Genomic DNA, 22166 nt, shown 5'->3' on the forward strand with positions numbered 1-22166 from the left:
ACCCCTGAACTAAAGCATAATCTGTGGCACCTTGCAACACACTCAAACTGATCTTGCACTCGTTTGGAAAAACTAAATTGGGATTGGTTGCTTTTTGAAGCAAATACAAACACACAAAAAATTCAAAGAAAATTGTTTAATTTAGGCTGTCATTTTACATGGAACAATGGAACACCTTGTTCCATTAGATTAGGTCTAAAAAAAATAAATAAGGGAGAATGTACATTACACTGGCGCATGTCTGGATATTTGATGGCATAGTAGAAGCACACATTATGTGTAGCTGTATAAAAAAAGGACATTTTCACTGTGTGCAATGAAAAGTGAATGCTCCTGGCTTGTAAACATAATGCTTTTTTTTCCACTAATACAGAGTAAAAGCAGAAAGCAATAGCACAATTAAACTGAGCTATTTAAGAATGAAGGCCAGTGAGTGAAGCGTTCAGCGGCAGTATAATGGGATATCTGCAAGAGCAGCAAGTGTATGTACAAAAAGCATGCCGATACGAAGTAAATAACTTAATTAACTTAGATAGATAGAAAGATAAATGGCTTTCATTATTAGGTAGAGATAGTCTTTCATTATTATAGTCTTTCTTATGTTTATAAGCAGATGTTAATAACCTTTTTTTCCCCAGACCTGTGTTGCTAAGAAACTATTTGAGACCAAGTTGTATTTCCGTGAGCTGCACCCTGCTACAGGAAATTAAAGTAGGGACATTTAAAATGAAAGTCACTGGGTATGTAGCTAAATGCCAACACTATGTGAATGCATATGTCAGCTACTTACTGTCATTTCATGTTAAACGCAGTAAATAAAATAAAAAAAAAACGTACTTGCTGAACCGTACATATCTATGAATACATGCTGTATTCCTTATACTCGCAAAATGCTCCTAACCATCTTATGCTACTGCCATTTTCACTACATTATATCCCGAGCAATTCATTTTTTTCTGAAGATACCACTTTCTGCAGCGTTGATTTAAAGCATTTGCTCAATAGGCCGTGCAGTGACCGTGCTCAATCCCCCTTTAGCATTGTGGCTGGCCCCTGGGTATCTTAGATCAATTAAGATAGCGATCACACGGGGATTTAACATTTGAATACACTCTAAAAAATTGCCTCAAACTATATCTATAAGTCGCCCAGAAACAAACATCTTGCAGAGATAGCAGATGTTGTTGTTTCACCATTAATTTCAGATTAAATAATCTCAGGTCTGTGTTTATGCTCCTCCATTACCGTTTGTTCTCCCACAAACGAGGACACAAGGATAATTCACTGACTTAACGCACAAATCATCAAGTATTCAAACTTATTGTTGCTAAAAGGCCATCATTTTCATTATGCAAATCCATGGCAGTTGCTGGTCTTTGAAACAGGGGAAGCTCATTTCAGGCCCGGTTATCTATGCATCAATTCTGCAGACGAACAACTAGAACAAGGGAACGTGATAATTATGTGAAATTGAAATGCTATGAAAGGTTTTTTTTTTATTTACAGTGCATATGTACAAAGGAAAATGGGCTTTATCGCCGAGCAAATAACAAACAGCGGCCAGATCTACAAAAAGTCCCTCGCAAAATCCACACAGGACTGAGGCAGAGAAGGCTTTGCTGTCGTGTATGTTTCTGCAAAGCTGCAAAAACTCAGAGACTCAGAGAGAAGTTGAGCTTTCCCGGAAGTGAAATACGGGAATCACACAAGTCAGGGATCACGTTTAGTATTGAAATGTAAATACAACACAGTACATGTTTGACGGCATTTTAGAGGAAGCTGAGCTTCCCTTGCCGTCTTCGCACAATCGCACAAAAGCACACATTATACAGTATATACATCCCATATTCTCTTCCTGACACCACAGTCATCATAGAAGGCTGAGCTGAGTTACCCATAAATAAAAATGAACAAATAATACCCAACATTTCTGCCTCCTCCTCCTCATCATCTTCCTCTTCCTCTGCTCTGTCTGCTTATTGGCATGTGTGAGGAGCATCCACTGAGAGCAACAGTTCACCTTTATTCACAGGCGTAGTACACCTCAAAGGCAGACTGACACATCAAAAGATGTTGACGATGTTGGGGGCTGGTAAAATTATTTTCATTGATGTATGCCTCAATCTTTTGGAGATGGCTTCAACTTCATTGTTTTCTTTTGTTTGAGTGGTCTTGTTGTTTTTTTCAGCGCAAACACTACTCGCAGATCCAATGTAGGAAAATCTTGAAGGAAGGACTAGGAAGATCTTATCAGCCGAAGTGAAAAGATATCCTGTTTAGAGCTGCAGCTAACGATTATTTGCCTAATCGATTAATCTGTCGATTATTTTCTCCATTAATCGTTTGGTCCATAAAATATCAGAAAACCTTAAAAAATGTTGAGCGGTGTTCGTCAAACCTGGAAATGATAACCTTTAACGATTGCTTTGTTATCCAGAGCAAAGAAATGAAGAAAATACTGACATAAACAATCATCTTGTTTTAATCACATAAAAAGCTTTGAACTGATCAATCGATTATCAAAATAATCCATTCATCAATTAATTGTTTCATCATTGTTTCACATCCCATTAGGGCTTTCATAATTGATTAATCTGTACTTGTTTGGTCTGTAAAATGTCAGAAACCCGGAAATGATGATGTTCTTGGATGTCTTGTTTTGTCCCCAAACCAAAATTATTAATTTTTAATGATTTTGTTGTTTTATGGAGCAAAGAAACAAGAAAATAACCACATTTAAGAGGCTGAAAAAAAAATCTGAACGCTTGTGTAAATTATTGAATAAAAAAAAAACTCTTATCGGATAATCTTTGCAACCCTACATCCCATATCAAACAAGGGAAAGTGTAAAGTATTTACCCGGAGACAACTCACACACATGCAGCTAGATATTGTCTCTTTTTTAAGTGTTTACATGTTGTATGTCAGGAGTGAACTCATAATCCATTGAGTGGTTAATCTTTACTGACAAATCTACGCAGGTCACAGCAATATCCTGTCCTTACTTGTTGGCATTTTCAACCTAAAAAAAAATGTCTTTCCCTTTTCTACCACCACTTGTTTTGGAGTCATTCATCAGGAAGAGTGAGAGTAGGCCATCAGGGAAAGTGCTGGCAGGATCCCTGTAGAGATGAGGGAATATTGAATTGATGGAATCATTTAAAGACCAGAAAAAATAGAATAAAAAAGAAAAAAACATGCTGCATTTCTCTCTAAATGGGGAAGCCTGGTGGCTCATAATGCATATACTCTTTCATCTGTCGACCCATAAATAAATAAAATAAACCAAGCCATTTTCATGACTTGGTATATTTGTGATTTGTATGTCTTTTTGTTTCATCTAAAATGTCAGTCAGACGGTTTTCACTCTGAAGCCTCATGACACGCCCGTCACTTTCACTTTGCATCCCTTTTCTTTTTTTCCTTAGCCATCGACCCAAACACCGAATCTGTAGAGGATTTGATGCAGAGGTTCCAGGACAGCTTCCGTGTTCCCAACACACCGACAAACATGTCCCACTACCAACACGTGGTCCACAGCTCCTCCACTGGCCGCCGCAGGGTCCCCAGCCACACCAGAGGTACGACACCAACTCCTAAACACACTTTTGTATTATTGTAGAAAGGGAAGATTATTGTTGTTTTTATACAGTCTGATGTTTACCGCGCGTGTTTTCCTTGCTTTGGGCAGAAACATTTGAAATGTTTGACATGTGTCTGCTGGGCCTCGTGCAGTGTTTAATTTTAGATATGCATTTGCATTTCACTCTCAAACACCCTGTAGTAGCCACATTTATATTCCACATGCCATCAGGATGTCACAGCGTGAAAACCGCATTTGACTCAAAAATAATGGCACGTAATCGTACTTTGCGTTGTACAATGTGCTGTTAATGTACAGGTGTACAGGTAATAATGCCATATTGTCACACTTTTCATCCACTGTCCATGGTGTAGCAAAAAATTCAATTGTAATTGTGTTACTGGTTGTGCATTTATGAGACATTAACTATTGTGACTTTGCTGGATAGATAGATAGATAGATAGATAGATAGATAGATAGATAGATAGATAGATAGATAGATAGATAGATAGATAACAAGGCAATACAAAACAACCCAAATTCAAGAGCCCAATACTGGGATTTGAAGCATGGAGTGTCTTCTTCATGATTTTTCTTTGTTTACCCAATTTGTTGCTGGTTTTCTCGTGGCTGATCACATAAGCTTGTTGAAATCCTGGTATCCAATCTAAACACAATAATAGAACACAATACTATTAAATCATCCAGTATGGATTTAAACCTTCATGGATATTGACATTATTAGTCTCCCCGCTCACATAGCCAGCAGTGAGTGAATTAGTTATTGCTGTTACCTGACTGATTTATTCTGACTCATCTGATTATACTGACTCATTTAATTTGCCTTTTAATTAATTTATTTGAGTCAGCCTTGTGTCAGTCCATGCCTTTAATAATCTCTTTGAAAACCTGGTATCCAGTCTAAACATGACAATATAAAATCATTTAAGAGGTGTCTTTAATTCTGTGGTTCTCAGACTTCTTCTGTTGGGCCCTCATTGGAGGAAGTCGGGGGGCAACTATTTATTGAAAGAAACATCAATATTAGAACAAATATTTCACTTTTTCTTTCAAAAATTTGCCGTGCAAATAACATTTTTAAAAGTTCAAATAAAGTTTCCTCTTGAAAAACTTCGGCGACTTACTGACGTAACTCTGGTGAATGTTGTCTCTTCGATTTATGGGGTTTCATGCTGTCCCCTGCCAGTGTTAAAAACAGAACTCACGCCCCCCCCCGGAAAGTCTCCACGCCCCCCACAGTTTGAGAAAGGCCGCTTTAATTGCAGTGCGATGAAGTTACAGAAGGAAGTTATTTGGTCGGATCCTTAAAGTAAGGGCTCCGTGTGCAGTATATAATGATTTTGACAGATTAGGTAAAAAGTACATGAGACAGAGGCTAAAGATTTTTCATCCTTATTTTATACATGAACATAACTTTGTCAGCGTCACAGACGCCATCCCAAATGGAGCAATAGGTCATATTATTACAGACTGCAGTGATACTGTGTGACAGCGATGTATATCACACGGGTTCAACCAAGCGACACAGGCAGGTGGCGTGGAACACACCATCTGTGTAGTTTACAAGAAGTGACAGGAAGTGCTTAGAGGCTTCGCTGCTGAAATTAATGTAGCCGATGTGGAGTACAGGTGGACCACATGGTCTTAGCTGTTCTCCAAATGTATTTGAAAAAGATGAAATTGGATGGACTCTGTTCTTTGCTATCCTATTGGGAAGAAGCGTTTGGGAAAAAAACACAGTTGCATCTCGCAGCCACTTTCCACCAGAACTTAATCATTTCCTGAAAGGATGACGTCTGATTGTGAAGATGTCTTCCGCTCGGTCAATTTCTTGTTCTTGTGTTTTTTCGATGTGTGGACACAAACTAACAAAGAGGTAGCACGCCGGTAATAAGAGCAGGGACGGCACAAGAGGAAACCTTTCATCCTTGACATCCGAGTAGGTGGAGGAACACAAGGTTCTGAACATAGGGTACTTTAGAGTGTGATAGGCCTACTACAGGTTTTCCCTCCCTGGAAGCCTGAGAGGTGAAAACATGCCGCTAATGAGCAAGCGGTCAATCAGTGAGACTGAAGGTTTGTTTGGGTTGGTGCTTTCCCTTAACCATCATAAATGTCATTTTCTTACACTATTTTCGCATGCAGTAAATTGTAAATAACTGCCAGATATTGAAGGTTATTCTGGAAAAATTTGCAAAAGCACGTTTTGGTCCTTTTTAATGGTTAAAAAAAAAAAAAAAAAATGTCCAGGAGGACATTTTGAGGGTTAGGTGTTAAAGGGTTAAATCCGTGTAGAAGTAGCAACAACAACAGCAAATACATGTGCAGTGTAGAGAGACACCAAATAAGACTGCTGGTTGTTTACAAACCAATTTATTTTATTGCCTTGACAACAACACCTACGACAACAACACCTCAGTGGATAGAAGCAGTTGTGTCTGCTCAGCTAAACCCTTACAGCTTATCTACTCTTTTCTTCGGGTCTCCATATTGAAATTTGTGCTTTGTGCAAGCGTTTCTCCCCTCCGCTGTCAGCACATATTGCCCTAGTTTAATTTCTTCTCAAACTCACTGATACCTGGACAGGATGACTCTTGTACACGTGGGTTTTTTTTTTTAGTCACATTCACTACCTTGACTCTCTGCTGTATCATGACGGTAGCCATTTTGGGACCTCAATTATAACAGGCCGAATTTACATGTTTTAAAAGGTATGTAGATGGTTAGCACCATTATGATTCAAATCCTTCATGGCCTGCAGGCAGTTTAACTTTATTTCAATTTTGCAGATAGACTAAAATCATGGCGACCACAAAAGCCAAAGGGAAGCCTGATGCTCGATTAGATACCCGTTGCTCAAATTGCCTGTGCTAATTCTTCTTCTTGCATCTCCAAAGTCGTGTAAACATCTATAGCACTATAACCACATTCGTTTATGGATAGGGCTAAACATAATAGACAATAAGATGAGGCTTAGCTGCATTTTTATCTCTAATTCACATGACATGATTTGTGTAAATGGGACCAGCTGTTCTGGTAATCCTCAAAGCACATGATGGTACATGATTGGCCAGGATGTTAAGAGTCTTTTATGAAGATTTGTAAAACCACAATGGAAGCTGTGCAGTGGAAACAGCACAACAGACAGGATGTCAGCATTGGGCCATGGGCTCGGGGCTGCTTAGTTTTCAAAATAGTGTGGGGAAAAAAGATGAGGTAACACGCTGAACTGCTCACTGTGTGATTTCTTTCTCGCCCCAGAGAGAAGTTATGGTATCCTGCTTTTAATGACTATGTGACAGCAATTTTAGCAACGTGTCAAGTTCGGACAAAGGCCAGTTTTTTTTAGTTTTTTCCTGTTTTCTGCCAGAGACGCTATGTAAGTTGTGCGACCGCAACCTTCTGCATATTATGCATTTCTCGGCTCTATGAAGAGGGTTTCTAATGATCTGGAATTTTCATGCTGTGAGGTGCTGCTGGCTATTCCCCGTCTCTCTGAAGTTTAGTCCGGGGTAGCAGTTCAACCTAGAATCTTTTCTTCTTTCTTGTTCAGAGCTTTGATATGACTATCACTTGTTGCCCCATCATTTTTCCTACTCGACGTTATAAATGCGCCATTGACGATGACTGTTGAGAGAGGTATGATAAAAAAAAAAAGATCCTTCATATTTGGTTTGAGCTGTTAATTAAATGACGACAATATACTCTGACAATACTTTCAGGTGTCTGCTCATAAATACGCTCACAAAAGTGTGCTTTACATTCCCTAACAATAAATGTCGGTGCAGTTGACTGATATAGAAACACAATCAGGCGACATTATTTCCTTTCTGACTCAGCTGTGGCTCAGCAAAGGGTCTCAGGTGGCGGCGGCAGGCTGCAGCCAATAGTTCGATTTCACACAGCGCCTGACCTCCGTGCGCCTCAATGTCAGCTTCTGTGGGATCTTCTGGGGAAGACCTCCACCTCAGAAGCCCTCTGGCAGAGGTGCCACGCCATTCTGTCACTCTCCATTTTCGTCTGGCCTGCGGATGTCACCGTGCAGCCAGTGTCTCTTACATCCACACCCCACAGACACACACACACCACATGATGTTGCTCCCTCTGATAAATCCACAGAAGTTGGAAAAAGAAATGTCTTTTTTTTTTCTTTCTTTTTTTTAAATGTTGAGGTTATCAAAAAAGGCTTTAATATACCACAAGCAAACCTTTGGCCGTCACAGATTGGTTTATGCTGATAATTAGAGGGTTAATATTATATTAATGACTTTTATATTGAATTTCATCTGAGGCGCAGTGTGACTACGCGTCCGTGTGCGCACCGATGAAAAGGTTGAGTCAGGTAGAGGTGGACTAGAGGTGGTCGTGTTCTTAATGTAGGTGCCATGATAAAAGAGAGGTTAGTAGCACGCACATTTAGAACCGAGTACTCGTAAGCATGGACATGTGTGGAGGACAGAGGACAAGAAGTCATGTCCTCCTCGCAGGACGACCAGAGAGTGTTGTTGGACACACCTGGGGTCAAAAACACTCCGTTGCCGTGTTTCCATCGAGCGGAACTGTTTTTTAAAACCACATTTTTATTTTAGATACTTTATTAATCCCCTTACGGAAACTATTCTCTGCATTTTGACCCATCCTAGAATTAGGAGCAGTGGGCACCACACTGAGTAGCGCCCGGGGAGCAATGGGGGTTGGGTACCTTGCTCAGGGGTACCCCTTTCGACCTGGTGGGGACTTGAACCGGCGACATTCCGGTTACAAGCCAAGTTCCCTTTCCACTTGGCCATAGGCTGCCCAATTACCACCCCATACCATTAAATTTTTTGGCATCCTCCCCTTGGGTAAAATAGTACAGAAAGCTCATGACTGTCGACTTTTTTTGGGCGTCTTTCTCTTCAAGGTCCACAGTCTATTCTCATACAAAGCTTAATTTCTTGTTGAGACAAACAAGAGCTGCTGGATGTCCTCCATTGTAGTACACTCAATACCGTCGCTTTGTTACCGCCGTCCATTGCCGTCACACTGTTCTTGTATGTATCGCGCTGACATGGCCATCGGGAGCAGCCTACCAATAGCACTAAAGGTACTGTTCTCAATCGAAGCACACGCCTGATCCAGGGCTTTACCATTCCCAGCCGTAGCAGGAAGGAAACACAGCTTTTGTGTTTGCACAAAGGGCCACGTGGTCTCCATCCAAGATGCATGTCGACTCCATCTTGAATGAGCTGATCCCCAAACACGTAATTCCATTTGCCTGCTCAAAGCAGTGATAGTGTTTGTGGAACAAATACCTCGACTCATAGTGAGTGAGGCTAACCTCGTAATCTGGATTTCCCGCTGTTTAATTGATGCTTTGAAGTAGCACATTGAAATAAGTCCTTTGCTTCCGTGTGTGTGTGTGTGTGTGTGTGTGTGTGTGTGTGTGTTTCACAGAATTCATTCTGTGTTGAGCTGTATTTGCAGCCTCCGTCTTCATTGCAGCAAAACACAGTGATTACAGCTATGGGTCTGTAACCTAGGGGCTTTTCTGCAACAGGCCACATAGCTGATTTGCTGCCAATGCAGAGCAGAGTGACTCAGAGTTTGTATGTGTTCTAAATGTGTATGTGTATTAAAGGTGGATAAAAATGAAATGCTAAAATGGCAGAAGGAAGTCACTAAATAAGTGTGATCGTTGGTAGAGTGCATGTCCCGTGTTCCCAAATGTTCTTGTATGTAAACCAGTAACTGAACCTTTGTTTTTTAATGTCATTGTATATGAACAGATGTATTTGTTATATTTACTTCTGAACGACAGACAAGTGAACACAGCAAACACCTCGTCCAAGTATTTCAAATCCCCAGAGTTCATCTTGCTTGTGATTTCTGATTGTGTGTCCCATACACACACACACACACAACTGCCCTTCGAGCATTGTTTGCTCAGGCATTTTCTTCATCGTTTCACCGCGGGCAACGCGCTCGCATCGATCCCAGCTGTTTTTGAGCCTCACACGAACGCCGCTCTTATACCGAATGCCGATCATGTCCACGTTCACGTTGAAGTCCTTGGTAAAAAGAAAAAAATCAAGTGGGACGACCTAGTTTGAAGTTTTCCCCCCGTAAAATTGCGGAGGATTCGTTAAAGCCCACCTCTGAGTAAAAATCTGTTGATAGTGTTTCTTAGTCCTGACCACACTCTTTGATATTTTGGCTCAAAGAGTCTGGGGAGGCTCTTTTGATGTTGCCTACAGCAGTAGCATTACTATTCAGGAGGCAGGTGATACTGGGGTGTGAAAGTTTTCTTGATAGGTATTGATATTGCATTGTTGCGGAAAAAAATACTTAAATTGTTCGAAATCATCTCGAAGTGAAAACGAAAGAAAAAAAAAGTGCCACTTTACATAATGAACATAATTTAGCATTGGCTAGATTCTTGTTTTACTTCCCAGTTTAAGGTCTTTCACACATTAGTCCCCCTTTTGGATTATTAGAATCACCAAGATCATGCTAAAGGGATTTATCGTCTGGTTCCCGGTGCCGCCCCACGAGCAGCCTCCCTGTGGTGCTTGGCTTTTTTTTTTCTTTTTTCTTTTTTTATTCCAGGATTACTTGTGAGATGTTATCTTACCAGGCCACAGTATCCATTATCCATTTCTGGAGCTACATTACTCTAACCTTTTAACTCCCTGTGAGGCGGTACTGTACCAGAGTGTCCTAAAGCGAGATCCACTATCTTTTGCGCCAAATGTTGAGCCGAGCAGCTGGAGAGCATGCGAGTTCAGAGATGTTGAATTTACAGTGTGCGTGTGTGGTCACGAACCGTAAAGTCGAGCCTCGTGGATTTGTAGATATGACTTGCCCACGTTTTCTTTCCCTTCTCAGCGTCTGCGCGTGTTGCTGAGCGAGCACCTGACTCTTACTGCGTGTCCTTGTCTGCCTTGTTCAGTGTTGATATTCAAATCTTGAACTACAAGTAAATGAAAAGAGAAACTCTTTAACCTTATAATATAAAGACATAATAGCCTGGTTAATAAAAAAATAAATGGAAAGGAATGTGTGGTGACAGTACTGCCCTTGTGTAATATCCCACTTTAGATGGCTGCAGTGGCTTCGGTGCTGTTTTTCAAGGTGACAGCTGCCACCGTGTACCACCATTGGTGGCTTTACTACTGCACAAGCTGGTTCACGGAGGAGTGAGAGAACAACACACACAGCAGGGGCCCACGAGCCCCCACATCTTAAATCTCACTTACCAGCCCGTCACATGTTTTTTTTTTTTTTCAGCTATCACATATCTAAAAATCCCTGAGTGGTCTCCTCACACTTTGCCATTTTTGCTTATTAGCTTCACGTTGGCGGGTGAGTTCCAGACGCAAGAGTATATGTAATAAAAAGAAAAAAAACCCACAGAATAACAACACAGCGACGAGTGTTCAAATACTGAACCCACTTGAGTACGAGAGCCTTGTTAAGCCTCCCACATTTTCACGCCCTTTCTCTTTCGTATAACAGGTAACCCGTAAATTTAGGTTGTAAAATGTGTCTGCGGGGCTTATATTGTGATGGCCTCTGTAATAACTTTTCAGCATGCCTAGTTTTTTATCTGTAACAGGATTCTGTGTGTGTGTGCGTGTGTGTTCCTGCACGTTCAGAGCTTTTAAAAATAAAATATGCACCGGCAGAGTAAAACCCTTTTGATGGGGATTATATATAAAAGCAAACACAGCAATGGCTGTCTGTGACTGGAGAGAGAAATCAGTGAGAGACACTTCCAGACAAGGAGCGATGCACCGCAGTGACACACTGGTGGGCTTTTTATATTTATATATATACACACTTCCTGCATTCTGCACATAGAATTAGTAGCACGAGCACAACATGTATCAATATTGAATCCCCCGGTCTCGACCCTCCAGCCTGTGCTTGCTGCTCATGCTTGCTCACCAGAATACTGCACAACTCTTAAACTATTCTAACACACAGTCTTGATTTTATTTTGCACGCGCTACATATACGTGTACGTGACTATCATTGACAGCAAAGACATTTTAATTCACTAAAACCTGTGACATTTTAGACTCACGCGAACATTTAAGGTGATGTTTAGATGACGAGAACACTCGGTTTAAGCCTCGACCATTATTTTACGTTGTACTAGCACCGTTTGTGCATTTTAATATCCAAAAGAACTGCAGTACAGTATATTCACAGTAAACATTAACCGGGCATGCAATTAAGCAATTAAACTGTGTGTGCTTAAGCTGTAAAGTAAATGAATAATCTACTGACTTGTTGATGAGACTTAATCTCATTGATTTAAATACTAAAATAATAAATACTAAGGCAGACATACATGTAGGAAAGTGTCATTGTCGTGATATGCTGGTAAATAATATCGCATCAACGCCTTTGCTGCAGAATATTGGTACTTTTCCACTACACGATTCTGCACATTTTTTGTTTTTTATTGCTTTTCCATTAGCAATAGTACCTGGTAACTGGTACTTTTATTTTTTTTACCTGCTCTGGCGAGGTTCAAAGTGTCACAGATTGGTCAGAGAGTGTCGTCACTGGAGGAGTCATGAGCGCGACATCTGACATAGGAATCAAATTGAACCGAGCAATTTATTTTATTTTTTTTATCCAGAAAGCACACGCTAATTTTCAACATTTAGCAAAAGAATATGCAACATCTCAAAATTTAACACAAGAGTCTGGCACATTTAGCGACAACACTGGCCAAAGCGGCGATCGGGAACGACGAGCCGCCTCACAGTTCAGTGACTTTGTCAGACGGATTCTGTGCTCTGGTCATGCTGGAAGTACTGAACTAATCGTTTTCATTAACTGATTAATTAACGATTCAGTACACCGAAAAGAACTGCTTTACAAGTCACTAGTTTGTGTGTGTGTGTCGCATGCAGATGACTGCCCATGTTGAGGAGGTATAATGGAAAATAAACAAAATGTAGTCGTGCCGTGCCGCACCATAGGACTTTCAAAGCGATCTAATGTCATGTTCTTTCACTTTCTTTGTGAGAACCCCTTAATGTGTGTCTCTCTCTCTCTGGTTTTGATGCTTTCTTCCTATGTGTTTTGCAGCAGCAGGGCTTCTCTCCAGACTATACACTTACTGTTTTCTCTCGGTGGCATTTTATTTGATGTGGGTCCAAATGTCAACTCCTTTTGTTGTCATCCTATATATATGTTTTTTCCCCCTTCTCTCTATGTTACCTGATCTCCTGGAGCATTAGTGTCTTAAGTGCACAGTCACCTTCAGTCTAGCACTGAAGACACTGAAGTCAAGGCAACAATATAGTCATATTGTTGATATATTCACAGTTAACGCTGGTACAGAATAACATACCATATGTAGTTTCCTGTATACAATTAACACCAGTTGTGATGTTGTGTTCGTATGCGCTCATACTGTATATTTTTAGTCTGCTTTTCACACATGAGATCACGAGTGGGAATTCTCGAATTTGCTCACACATTAAAACCTGTATATTTGCACGTGCTTATTTTATTTATAATATGTTATGGTTGTCAAAACCAGCTGGTGTTTAATTTGAGTTGGACATATATCTGATGTCAGAGAGCCAAACCCGATGAATACACTCGTGCTCTAATGTGATTACCGGTCGCTAGGCCAGGCAACATGTGTGTCCACATACAAGCGTACACACCGTATATGCACTGTGCAGCACACACACACACACATATAAGGGCTGACATTTCGCTCCGAGTCTAGCGCTCGCGCGTCAAGGCAATTTGTTTTGCTTGAGTCACAGAGACATACCAAAACAAACTATGTTAATGAAGACGAGAACAAATGCACAAGTCACCTGTCAGCATATACTGAATATACGCTGTAGTGCTGACCTTCATTTAGGATTTTCTCGAGATGGGAAGTCCGGTTATTTTTTTCAAAGATTTGGATCTTTTGGCTCGGCTCCCATGGCTCTTCACTTCTCACACAGAGCCTTGTATTTTAGCCTAATTTAGCAATTATGAGTGGTTTGTGTGTTGGTAAACAGTTTTTGAATCAGTGTTTTCACAAAGTCTTATTTGTATGCATTTGTTTTCACAAAATATACACAGTTACTATTTTCTTAACAATTGAATCAAACTTTAACCCTTCTGTTTAGAGATGTTCCGAAACCATTTTTTCCCCTCCCGATACCGATTCCGATACACCATTTATTTTTACCAGTGATATGTTATTTCGTTTTTCGACTTGTACGTTTGTTTTGACTCTGGTCCAAACACCGCAGCACTGGCAGAGCTTCATTTTTCCATGACGACTGAGCGGGAAAGGACGCGCGTGACATCATTTTTACATGACTCCAGATTGTTAAAATGAGTCTCTGAAGTAACGCTAAACTTTAAAAACAGAGGCATACATACGCTGGTTAGTTGTGAACGGGGCGCTCCATTTTGACTGTAGTGGTGCTAACAGAGCTAGCGCAGCTAACAGCACTAACAGAGCTAACTGGTAAATACTGCCAAACCGCCGACATGATGAGCTAAAGTTAGCTCCGTGTTAGCAGAGCCGTGTCAGAGCTAACGGAGCTCTAATAAATTACGTGGTATCGGTGCAAGGACTCCAGTACTCGCCGATACCGATGCCCACATTTTCAGCAGTATCGGAGGCATTTCCAATACTGGTATCGGAACCGGAACAACTCTACTTCTGTTACCAATCGGGTCGTCGCTGACAGGATCTGGCATGTGTACTTCTCATTACCACAACGATTTTGCGATCAGTGTGACCTCCGCTCCGGACGAGCTTGCATTTAAATCTGGATCCCCTTTCTCCCGGCCTGTACCACTACACTGGCTGTCTTTGACGTGTCTTCCTTCTTGTACATAATGGTTTGATCCTAGGAGATCCGGCTCTCCCCTACAGGAGTCGACTCTTCTCCTTCACTACCAAGAATCGGCCCTTAGAGCCGGCTCGTTCGCCAACAACACTTCACTATTATGTCCCTCTCATATAGCCTTGATTTCCCCGTCATTGTTATTCTGGAAAAGCTGGACTTGAAAGGGTTAACATTGTTTCGCCAGTATTTCCAGAAAGCAGAAATCATAGGATACATGCTGATATTACATACATTGTGAATAATAAGGCATTTTAATTGGGAAATCATCTTTTATTTTGCTGTTATGTACCATGATTTCCTGCTGCACGCCCTAGCACTCGTGTGCAGCTACACAACACGTCTCTTATATGTGCAGACACAAACGTGTTTATTTTGATGCTACTATACGAAACAAGAACAGCTGTTCGCTCCTGCTTGTTTTCATTCACCAGCTCCGCGGATGATTATTTGGATCATGTGTGTTCAGTCATCTGTTACTAAAAAAACCTCGCCGCAGCCAGATGTATGTCAGAATAGAACTTCACATGAATTACACCGCACAGAATAATCTCCGGTCTAATGAGAACAAATCCAGTCAGAATAATTAGCAACTCACATGAGAAATGACGAGATTAAGTCTAACGTGTGGAACACTGTGCATAATATTTTTCTCCGCCATTTTTTATTTATTTATTTTTTTTCTGGAAGAAAGGTCCATTAGATTATGTGATGTGGACTGTTTCTGTGCCGGTGTTAAACGCGCTGTGTGTGGCGCAGTCCTATCAGAGTTTGATTTGCGCTGGCAAAAGATGATTAGCTCTCACAATTCCGATTGAACTCAGGACCTCAGCTCCCTGCTTCCCCCATAACTGTTAATCCTCCTCATTACAGATAAGATTGGAAAACAGCTTTCTTCCCTCTCAAGTCAGGACTTCCTCTTCTCTCTCTCTCCCTCTCTCTCCCTCTCTCTCTCTCACACACACTTATGTACGAGTGTGTTCACTGCCTTTGTAACAGGCAATAATAGCTGGTTATGACTTCTTTCTTTAATTCACAACACAGAATCACATTATTCTTGCTTCAGTGTATAATTATAACATAATAATATATAATATAATATAATGACGTCTTGTTCTCCTCATTCTTTATTTACCATATTATTGTTATTGATTGTTTTTATTGACTGGTTTGTAAAAAAGATCCCGATTTTATGGATAAATAAACATTTCTACTTTCTCCATATATGCCACTTACTTGATGGTGTGGTAAAACGGTATTCTGTCGTCTCTATGATGTGACTAATAAGACATTATCACACTGTCTCCTTTTTTCCTTTTTGGTCTGTAATTGAAGTTTGTAATTTGCACCACACAATGAGGTGAGATACAGTCTGAGGGGATGCTGACTCCAGTTGTGAGGTTTCGTCAAATTGACAGTTTTTCCTCTCGTACACTTTTAGGAAACGAAGGTGTTCTCCTTTTAATATTCTCAAGCCTTCACACTTGTATACTTTGGGGTAGTGTAGGTTGCAAATTGGTGCTTTACAATTACACTTCATTGAATAGAAGAAGTGTGTTTTTGCACAGGCGATGTTGAGTGCAGTAGGTACTTTCACAGGCGCGTGTGAGGGGACTGTTGATTAATGAAAAATGATTTTTAAGTGCTAAAATGATTGTGCCTTGTGTTGATATTCAATGTTTTGATCCGACTTGAATGGAGAGGGGGGATGCTGCCCAACAGACGGATGATTATATGACAAAATGATCCAATGGACTTCAGGACTCTCAGCTGTAGAAAATGAAATGCTATGCCCCAGTAATAGAACATTGTAGTACCGGCGTGCCGCAGACCGGCCTCGCTGTTCTGGGTGTTGATGTTGATGCTGAGGAAGAGGAAAAGAAAGATCATGACAGGAGAGAACCGACTGAAAGCGGAAGAAATGTTGTGAAAGGGGAAAAGAAAGCCGTGAAATGGAAAAGGCCCACGGCCACATTTCTAAAGACTTTTGCACCTTGTTTCAGACGTATTCTTGTGTGGGTTATTTATCAAACCTGTGCTCGAGCCTGCAAGCACAATTCACCTGTCATCCGGATCACACGCACACACATGCACACAGAGTCTGTCAGCTCACCTTTTGTGTGATCCATGAAATGTTACTTTGTCCTTTATGCATATGTATTTGGGGAAGGATCATGCAAATGACAGAAAGATGTGTGTTGTTGAATTCATAATTCACTCGATTTACTGCGCCTTTTACACTCTTCCTTCCCCCGTGACTCACAGGCTGGCATGTTGACATTTGTAAAAGCCGGTTAAAGGAACGATGTGAACGTGTGGGGGGCGGGGTTAAAATGACTGTTCAGCTTTCTGTAAATGCAATGTCAAGCCGCGAAAACGTGCATACATTCCCCACGTGCGCAAACAGCAGTGAAGCGCAGCCGAACGGCAATAATTGAAACAATATTTGACCCGTTTTAATTGCATGAACAAAAGAGTTGGGAGAATCGGAGATTTGCAGATGTTCAGCTTCGTTCAACTGAGCTGCGGCTGCACGCGATTCGATGAACGTTCCTTTGCCTTTGTGTTCCCGAGCGTTGTCCTAAATTTAACCGTAGTTATTTTGAGGTTCGTTAGCAGAACAGCGTTTTAATGAAACATGTTTTGTTATTTTAATTGGACTTTCGTAAACATTCAGACTATCGTCACCCCATTAATGAGTGCTTCTAATTCCACAGCTTTACAAAATGTCCTGATAACACATGAGAAGGCAGTCGTAGTCTCAGGTTACATAATTAGCTCTTGTTTCACTCGCTCAATGTAGGTCTCAAGTGCACATTTATTCAAGTGCTAATTTGTAGTTCAAACCATGGTACATGGCTTTTATATGTATAGTACCAAAGGTATTGGAGTAGTATATGTATTTAAGTATGAAAAATGATTTTCGGATATAAAATGTACTTACGTTTTAGAAGTAAAGTAAGCAGTGCTACTGCTATCTTTCCAACTGTATGAATACAGACCTTTAACAACTCTTCTTCCTCTGATTTTTACTCGGTATTAACGAGTAACAAAGAGAGTTAGAGGAAATGTGGTGGAGTAAAAGTAAAACAGTTGCTAGAAATGTAAATAAAGTACATGCACATGAATTGTGTACTTAAGTACAGTAACAGTGAGTATTTGTACTCACATGACATTACAACACTGTAAATATCTCAGTACAATCACCAAAAGTTGCGCATTGCAGCTTTAGCTCAGTAATCAGAGTCAAGTATAAGGACTTTTTTCTATTTTGGTGTGGACCACTTTTGTTCACAAGACCTTCATCATATGCTGCAACATATCTGCAAGACAAGGGCATTTTTGGGGTTGGAACAACATCAGCCATTTAAACTAAAAATGTGGCCCACACATGAAACAGCTGCAGTTTCATTACATTTTTATAACTGACAGAGTTCATATCACATCCTCCTCTTCATGGGTTAATGCCCCCAGTTACATCTGAGGAAGGCACTGAAGGTGACCGAGTACTTCTCAAGCACGCCGGGAAAAAAAAGAAACACCCCTGACCTTTGAAAAGAACTCAAAAGTAAAACATGAAAACAGATTAATTTCACCACCACACTCCATAAGGTTAATCAGGTATCGATCTATAGAAATAGAAAATGTAATTACTTTCACACTGCGAGACGTCTGTCCTAAAAGAAGGTGGCACTCCTGCCAAAGTGCTAATCAAATGTGAAGAGTGCGTGAAGCATGTTGGTGGTTTTTTTTTCTTGAGAGTTTTAATTCAAGCCCCATTCAAAGTTGCTATGCACTTAGGTCAGGGGTGTCAAACATACGGCCCGGGGGCCAGAACTGGCCCGCCAGAGGGTCCAATCAGCCCACAGGATGAATTTGTTAAAATTTCACACTAATCTAAACGTAATGTCAAATGCTCCAGATACCCGTGACTAAATGTTTGTGCCTTTATAGATTTATAGTGTGCTGTGTAAATAGTAAATGTAGGCATGATATTGTTGAAATTGCACTTATATTTCTCAAGGAATTTCATGTTTTGTAAAATTATCCTTCAGTAAATGTAAAATAAAAGAGAAAAAACAAAGGGGTTCTTGTTGTTCATAGGTTATTATGCTATTATTTTACTATTTTTACTGGTCCGGCCCCCTTGAAATCAAATTGTGCTGTATGTGGCCCCTGAACAAAAATGAGTTTGACACCCCTGGCTGAGGTGAAATATATAGATTTGACCTGATACACCTTTACAAAGTTAAACTCGAGATGCCGCAAACACATCGTGAGTGATGTGAAAACCTGTCGAAAAAAAAATAACAGCGTAGGAAATGCTTGCTCTTGTCTGAGTAACACAGTTAACAGAAGCTCATGACGGAGCTGCAGGGAGAACATTAACTGCAATTAAGTGCATTTACATTATATTTGCCTAAAAAGACAGCTTTATGAATTAATTAAGTATCAAGTGCTGTTTATCTCGGTGAAATATGGGGATATGGGTTTTAAAGGCAACAGTGAGTCTATTTTTTCTTCTTTCTTCTGGCTGTGTTTCCATCCTCCACCTCTCCAGGCGCGTTCCATCATGATGCATAAATTCAGAACCAATTTTACACCACATTGGCTTGATTTCACTCTCCACATACTGCCGCACTCTTACACTTCAGATCCGGCTCCACTCTCGACCTGCTCAAGTGCACCAGACCAAAGGGATGACTGCAGCTTTCTCTACACTTTTTTTACCCTGATGTTATAGAACTTTTAATCATGTCTTAATATTTATGGTGCAGCCAAATGTCTACAGGCCATGGCATTCTGGTTTGTTTGCAGGTTTGTTGGGACCTTTTTTTTCCCCACATTAAATAGACCTGACAAAGATCTATTACAGCAGGTTTATTCAATGAGTTAAACTCATTGAGACGTTGCAAATATATAAGACAAATGGCGCTTTTCCACTATGCAGTTCTAGCACGGCTCGGCTCCACTCCACTCTTTTTCTTTGCTTTTCCAGTAGTGACAGTACCTGGTACTTTTTTTAGCACCTGCTCTGGCGAGGTTACAAGTGAACTGAACTGATACTAAAATATGACGTTAACAGAGGACGCTGGAAGAGTAATGAGCACGATGTCCAACACAAGAATCAAACCGAACAGTGCCGAACTGTAGATCAGTTAAAAAGACTTAAAAATCCTGAAAACATGTGTTAATCTCCAACATTTAGCAAGGAAATTCCTAAAATCCTCGTCTGGTGTATTTAGCGACAGCACTGCTGAAAAGATGACGATCAGGAGCCGAATCACGACCCGTTCAGCCATATTTTCAGTATGTCCGGTCATGCAGGAAGTACTGAACTAGTCTTAGAGTTAACTGATTCTAATGATTCAGTTCCACCGAGAAGAACTGCTTTGCTTGTCACCAGTGTGTGTGTGTGTTTGTGTCGCATTATAAAACCAGGTTGCGGCAGTTTTGTGACGATCCTGTCCACGTTTGAGGAGGTACTACAGTATTGGCAAACGACGTGCCTGATACCAAACCAAGTAGAGTCGAGCCGGGCCAAGTCGTGCTAGAACCGCAGTATAAAAAGCACCACAACTTTCAGCCACATCACGACAATCAAAATGCAACCGATCCCGGAATTTGACGGACATAAAAGCAACAAACAAAGTGTATAGACAGCACATAGTATCCTCTAAACAGATACCACGCATCACCATATTAGCACAACATACCATCCCCATGGTTTGCTGTCTTCCTCCATGCTTCCTTGTTTTAATTTGCTGTAACAGGTGAAGCGTCTCTTTGTCAGCTGCTCCGTCACGGCTGAAATAAAAACATCGATTTTCTTTCTGTCCTTTATCTCGTTTCCACTCTGGGAGTTTAGGGAGCATAATCACTGTGATCCTGAGGATTATACAAGCGATACATATTTGCAACATTAAGATTAGACGTTGTTTGTAGAGACATGGCATGTTTTCAGGCTGTGTCTTTTAGACGCCATTTATTATGTAATTGATAGTAATTAATGGAGTCTGTGGATAGTGTCATGCAGTTCTAAGCTGGCTACACGTTGTATTTATTTATCAGGCACAGATAATTAAATACAACACTTAAATTCGGTGACTATTGTCACATTGGGGCTTGTTAAATTAGCAGTAATGTGGGTTTTGATGCTGATGTGGATGGGCGGAACAAGCCCAGCCTCCTACCTTTAAGAGCCTTGCTACTCACTGCATGTGCTGCACATGCACACAGTTTGGGTACAATCTTTCAAATAGTGAATATGCTGCAAAACAAAGGCAGATTTATATTTGTATCTACGTTTGTTCACATAAACAAGTTTGTAACTCGGAAACGGAAGCTCATAAGCGCAATAACGTGAATTACTGGACTTACACATGTCAGTCATTGCCATTGCCAGACTGTTGATCTACAAATGTGTTTGGAAGTGTGAAGTGTACTTAATCTCTACTGCAGAGATGTAATCATACTGTGATTATGTGATTATGCTGTATGGAAGAGCTTTTAAAGCCACAGTTAATATAGGGTGTTCACCATATTCCTTCGGTTTTTTTGTCTTTCTTCTTTGGATGACTTGGGGAAACTACAAAATCACAGATTGACTGATTGTTTTTTCCTTTGATTTCTCTCCACTTTATTTACTCTTCTCATGACACTGCCAGCGACTGGAGGGGTGTTTGGTCCTCAAGGAGAATCGGGGTCAGAGCCTGAAGATGACGGCCAAATGAAGTTTTACACAGAACAACACAGAGGACGACGACGCGGCAAAGGTAACAAAGAACAGAAGGCTACTTCTTTGTGTACTATTATTTATGTGCTTTATTGTTTTATTAACGTGGTATGTTGTATTAACGTGGATCACGGCCACTCTTTTATCTACTGCTGAAACGGCCATAAAGTAAAAGGGAAATAAAATCCCCCCCAAAAAAAACCTAATTGAAAATGAAAAAGAAATAATAGACTGGAAGTCCATATCTGGGTGAAATGAGGCTAGACGTTTCTGGAATTGTCAGCAGAGCTGGAAGTAGGAAGGAGTCGCACGCCTTCCCTATGGGATACAAACTGCTGTTCCGCGGCACGACTCGGTGACACTCGGGTCAGATATATGAGCTGATGTAAAAGGAGGCGCCGTGATGAGCGCAGCTGACTCAGACAAGTTTGATAGGAAGAATCATTCTCACTTCCTCTCCCACGGTGAGACACGTGATAGGGAAAAAACTGCGTGTGTAGTATTGGTGTATGTGAGTACGAGACCAAGAGAAAATGAAACACACATCACGCTTTAATGCTCAATCTTGGGTCTGCCATTTTTAGACCGAGGAACATTGGTTTTATGTCATGAAAACTAATTTCATTTTCAATTGTCTGTATGGTTCATGAGTGATATATAATGTCCGCCATTTGTTTGCAATGTACCACACTAAACTAAAGCCTTGTTGTCAAATTTAAGTCATTTATTAACAATATGAATGCAACAATAACAAGTATTAATGCTTAAATCCAGGGAGGATTTAACCACGCTCCCAGGGGGACGTGATTAAATCCTCAATTCCACCTTTGTGACGCCATTTTCATTGATCATTCAAAAACAATGTAGATCAATGTATTTCTATTATTTCCCATGTGCTCAGCTTGCTCTTGCACTGTAAGAATAGAAGGGCACATTATGGTTAAAGTATTATGTTTGT

The 22166-nt window shown here is 40.6% G+C and overlaps 1 protein-coding gene across 1 annotated transcript in view; it reads left to right on the forward strand.

Annotated features, from left to right (window-relative positions):
• The window catches only part of LOC122758175 (astrotactin-2-like), a 170213-nt gene that overhangs the window by 15860 nt on the left and 132187 nt on the right, over positions 1 to 22166 (forward strand). Inside the window, exons 2-3 of the mRNA XM_044012144.1 lie at positions 3429 to 3581; positions 21141 to 21248. Of these exons, the coding sequence (XP_043868079.1) occupies positions 3429 to 3581; positions 21141 to 21248 (261 nt within the window). The remainder of the gene's footprint in view (positions 1 to 3428; positions 3582 to 21140; positions 21249 to 22166) is intronic.

The sequence above is a fragment of the Solea senegalensis genome, linkage group LG21 (genome assembly GCF_019176455.1).
Source record: "Solea senegalensis isolate Sse05_10M linkage group LG21, IFAPA_SoseM_1, whole genome shotgun sequence".
In the NCBI taxonomy this organism is placed as follows: Eukaryota; Metazoa; Chordata; class Actinopteri; order Pleuronectiformes; family Soleidae; genus Solea; species Solea senegalensis.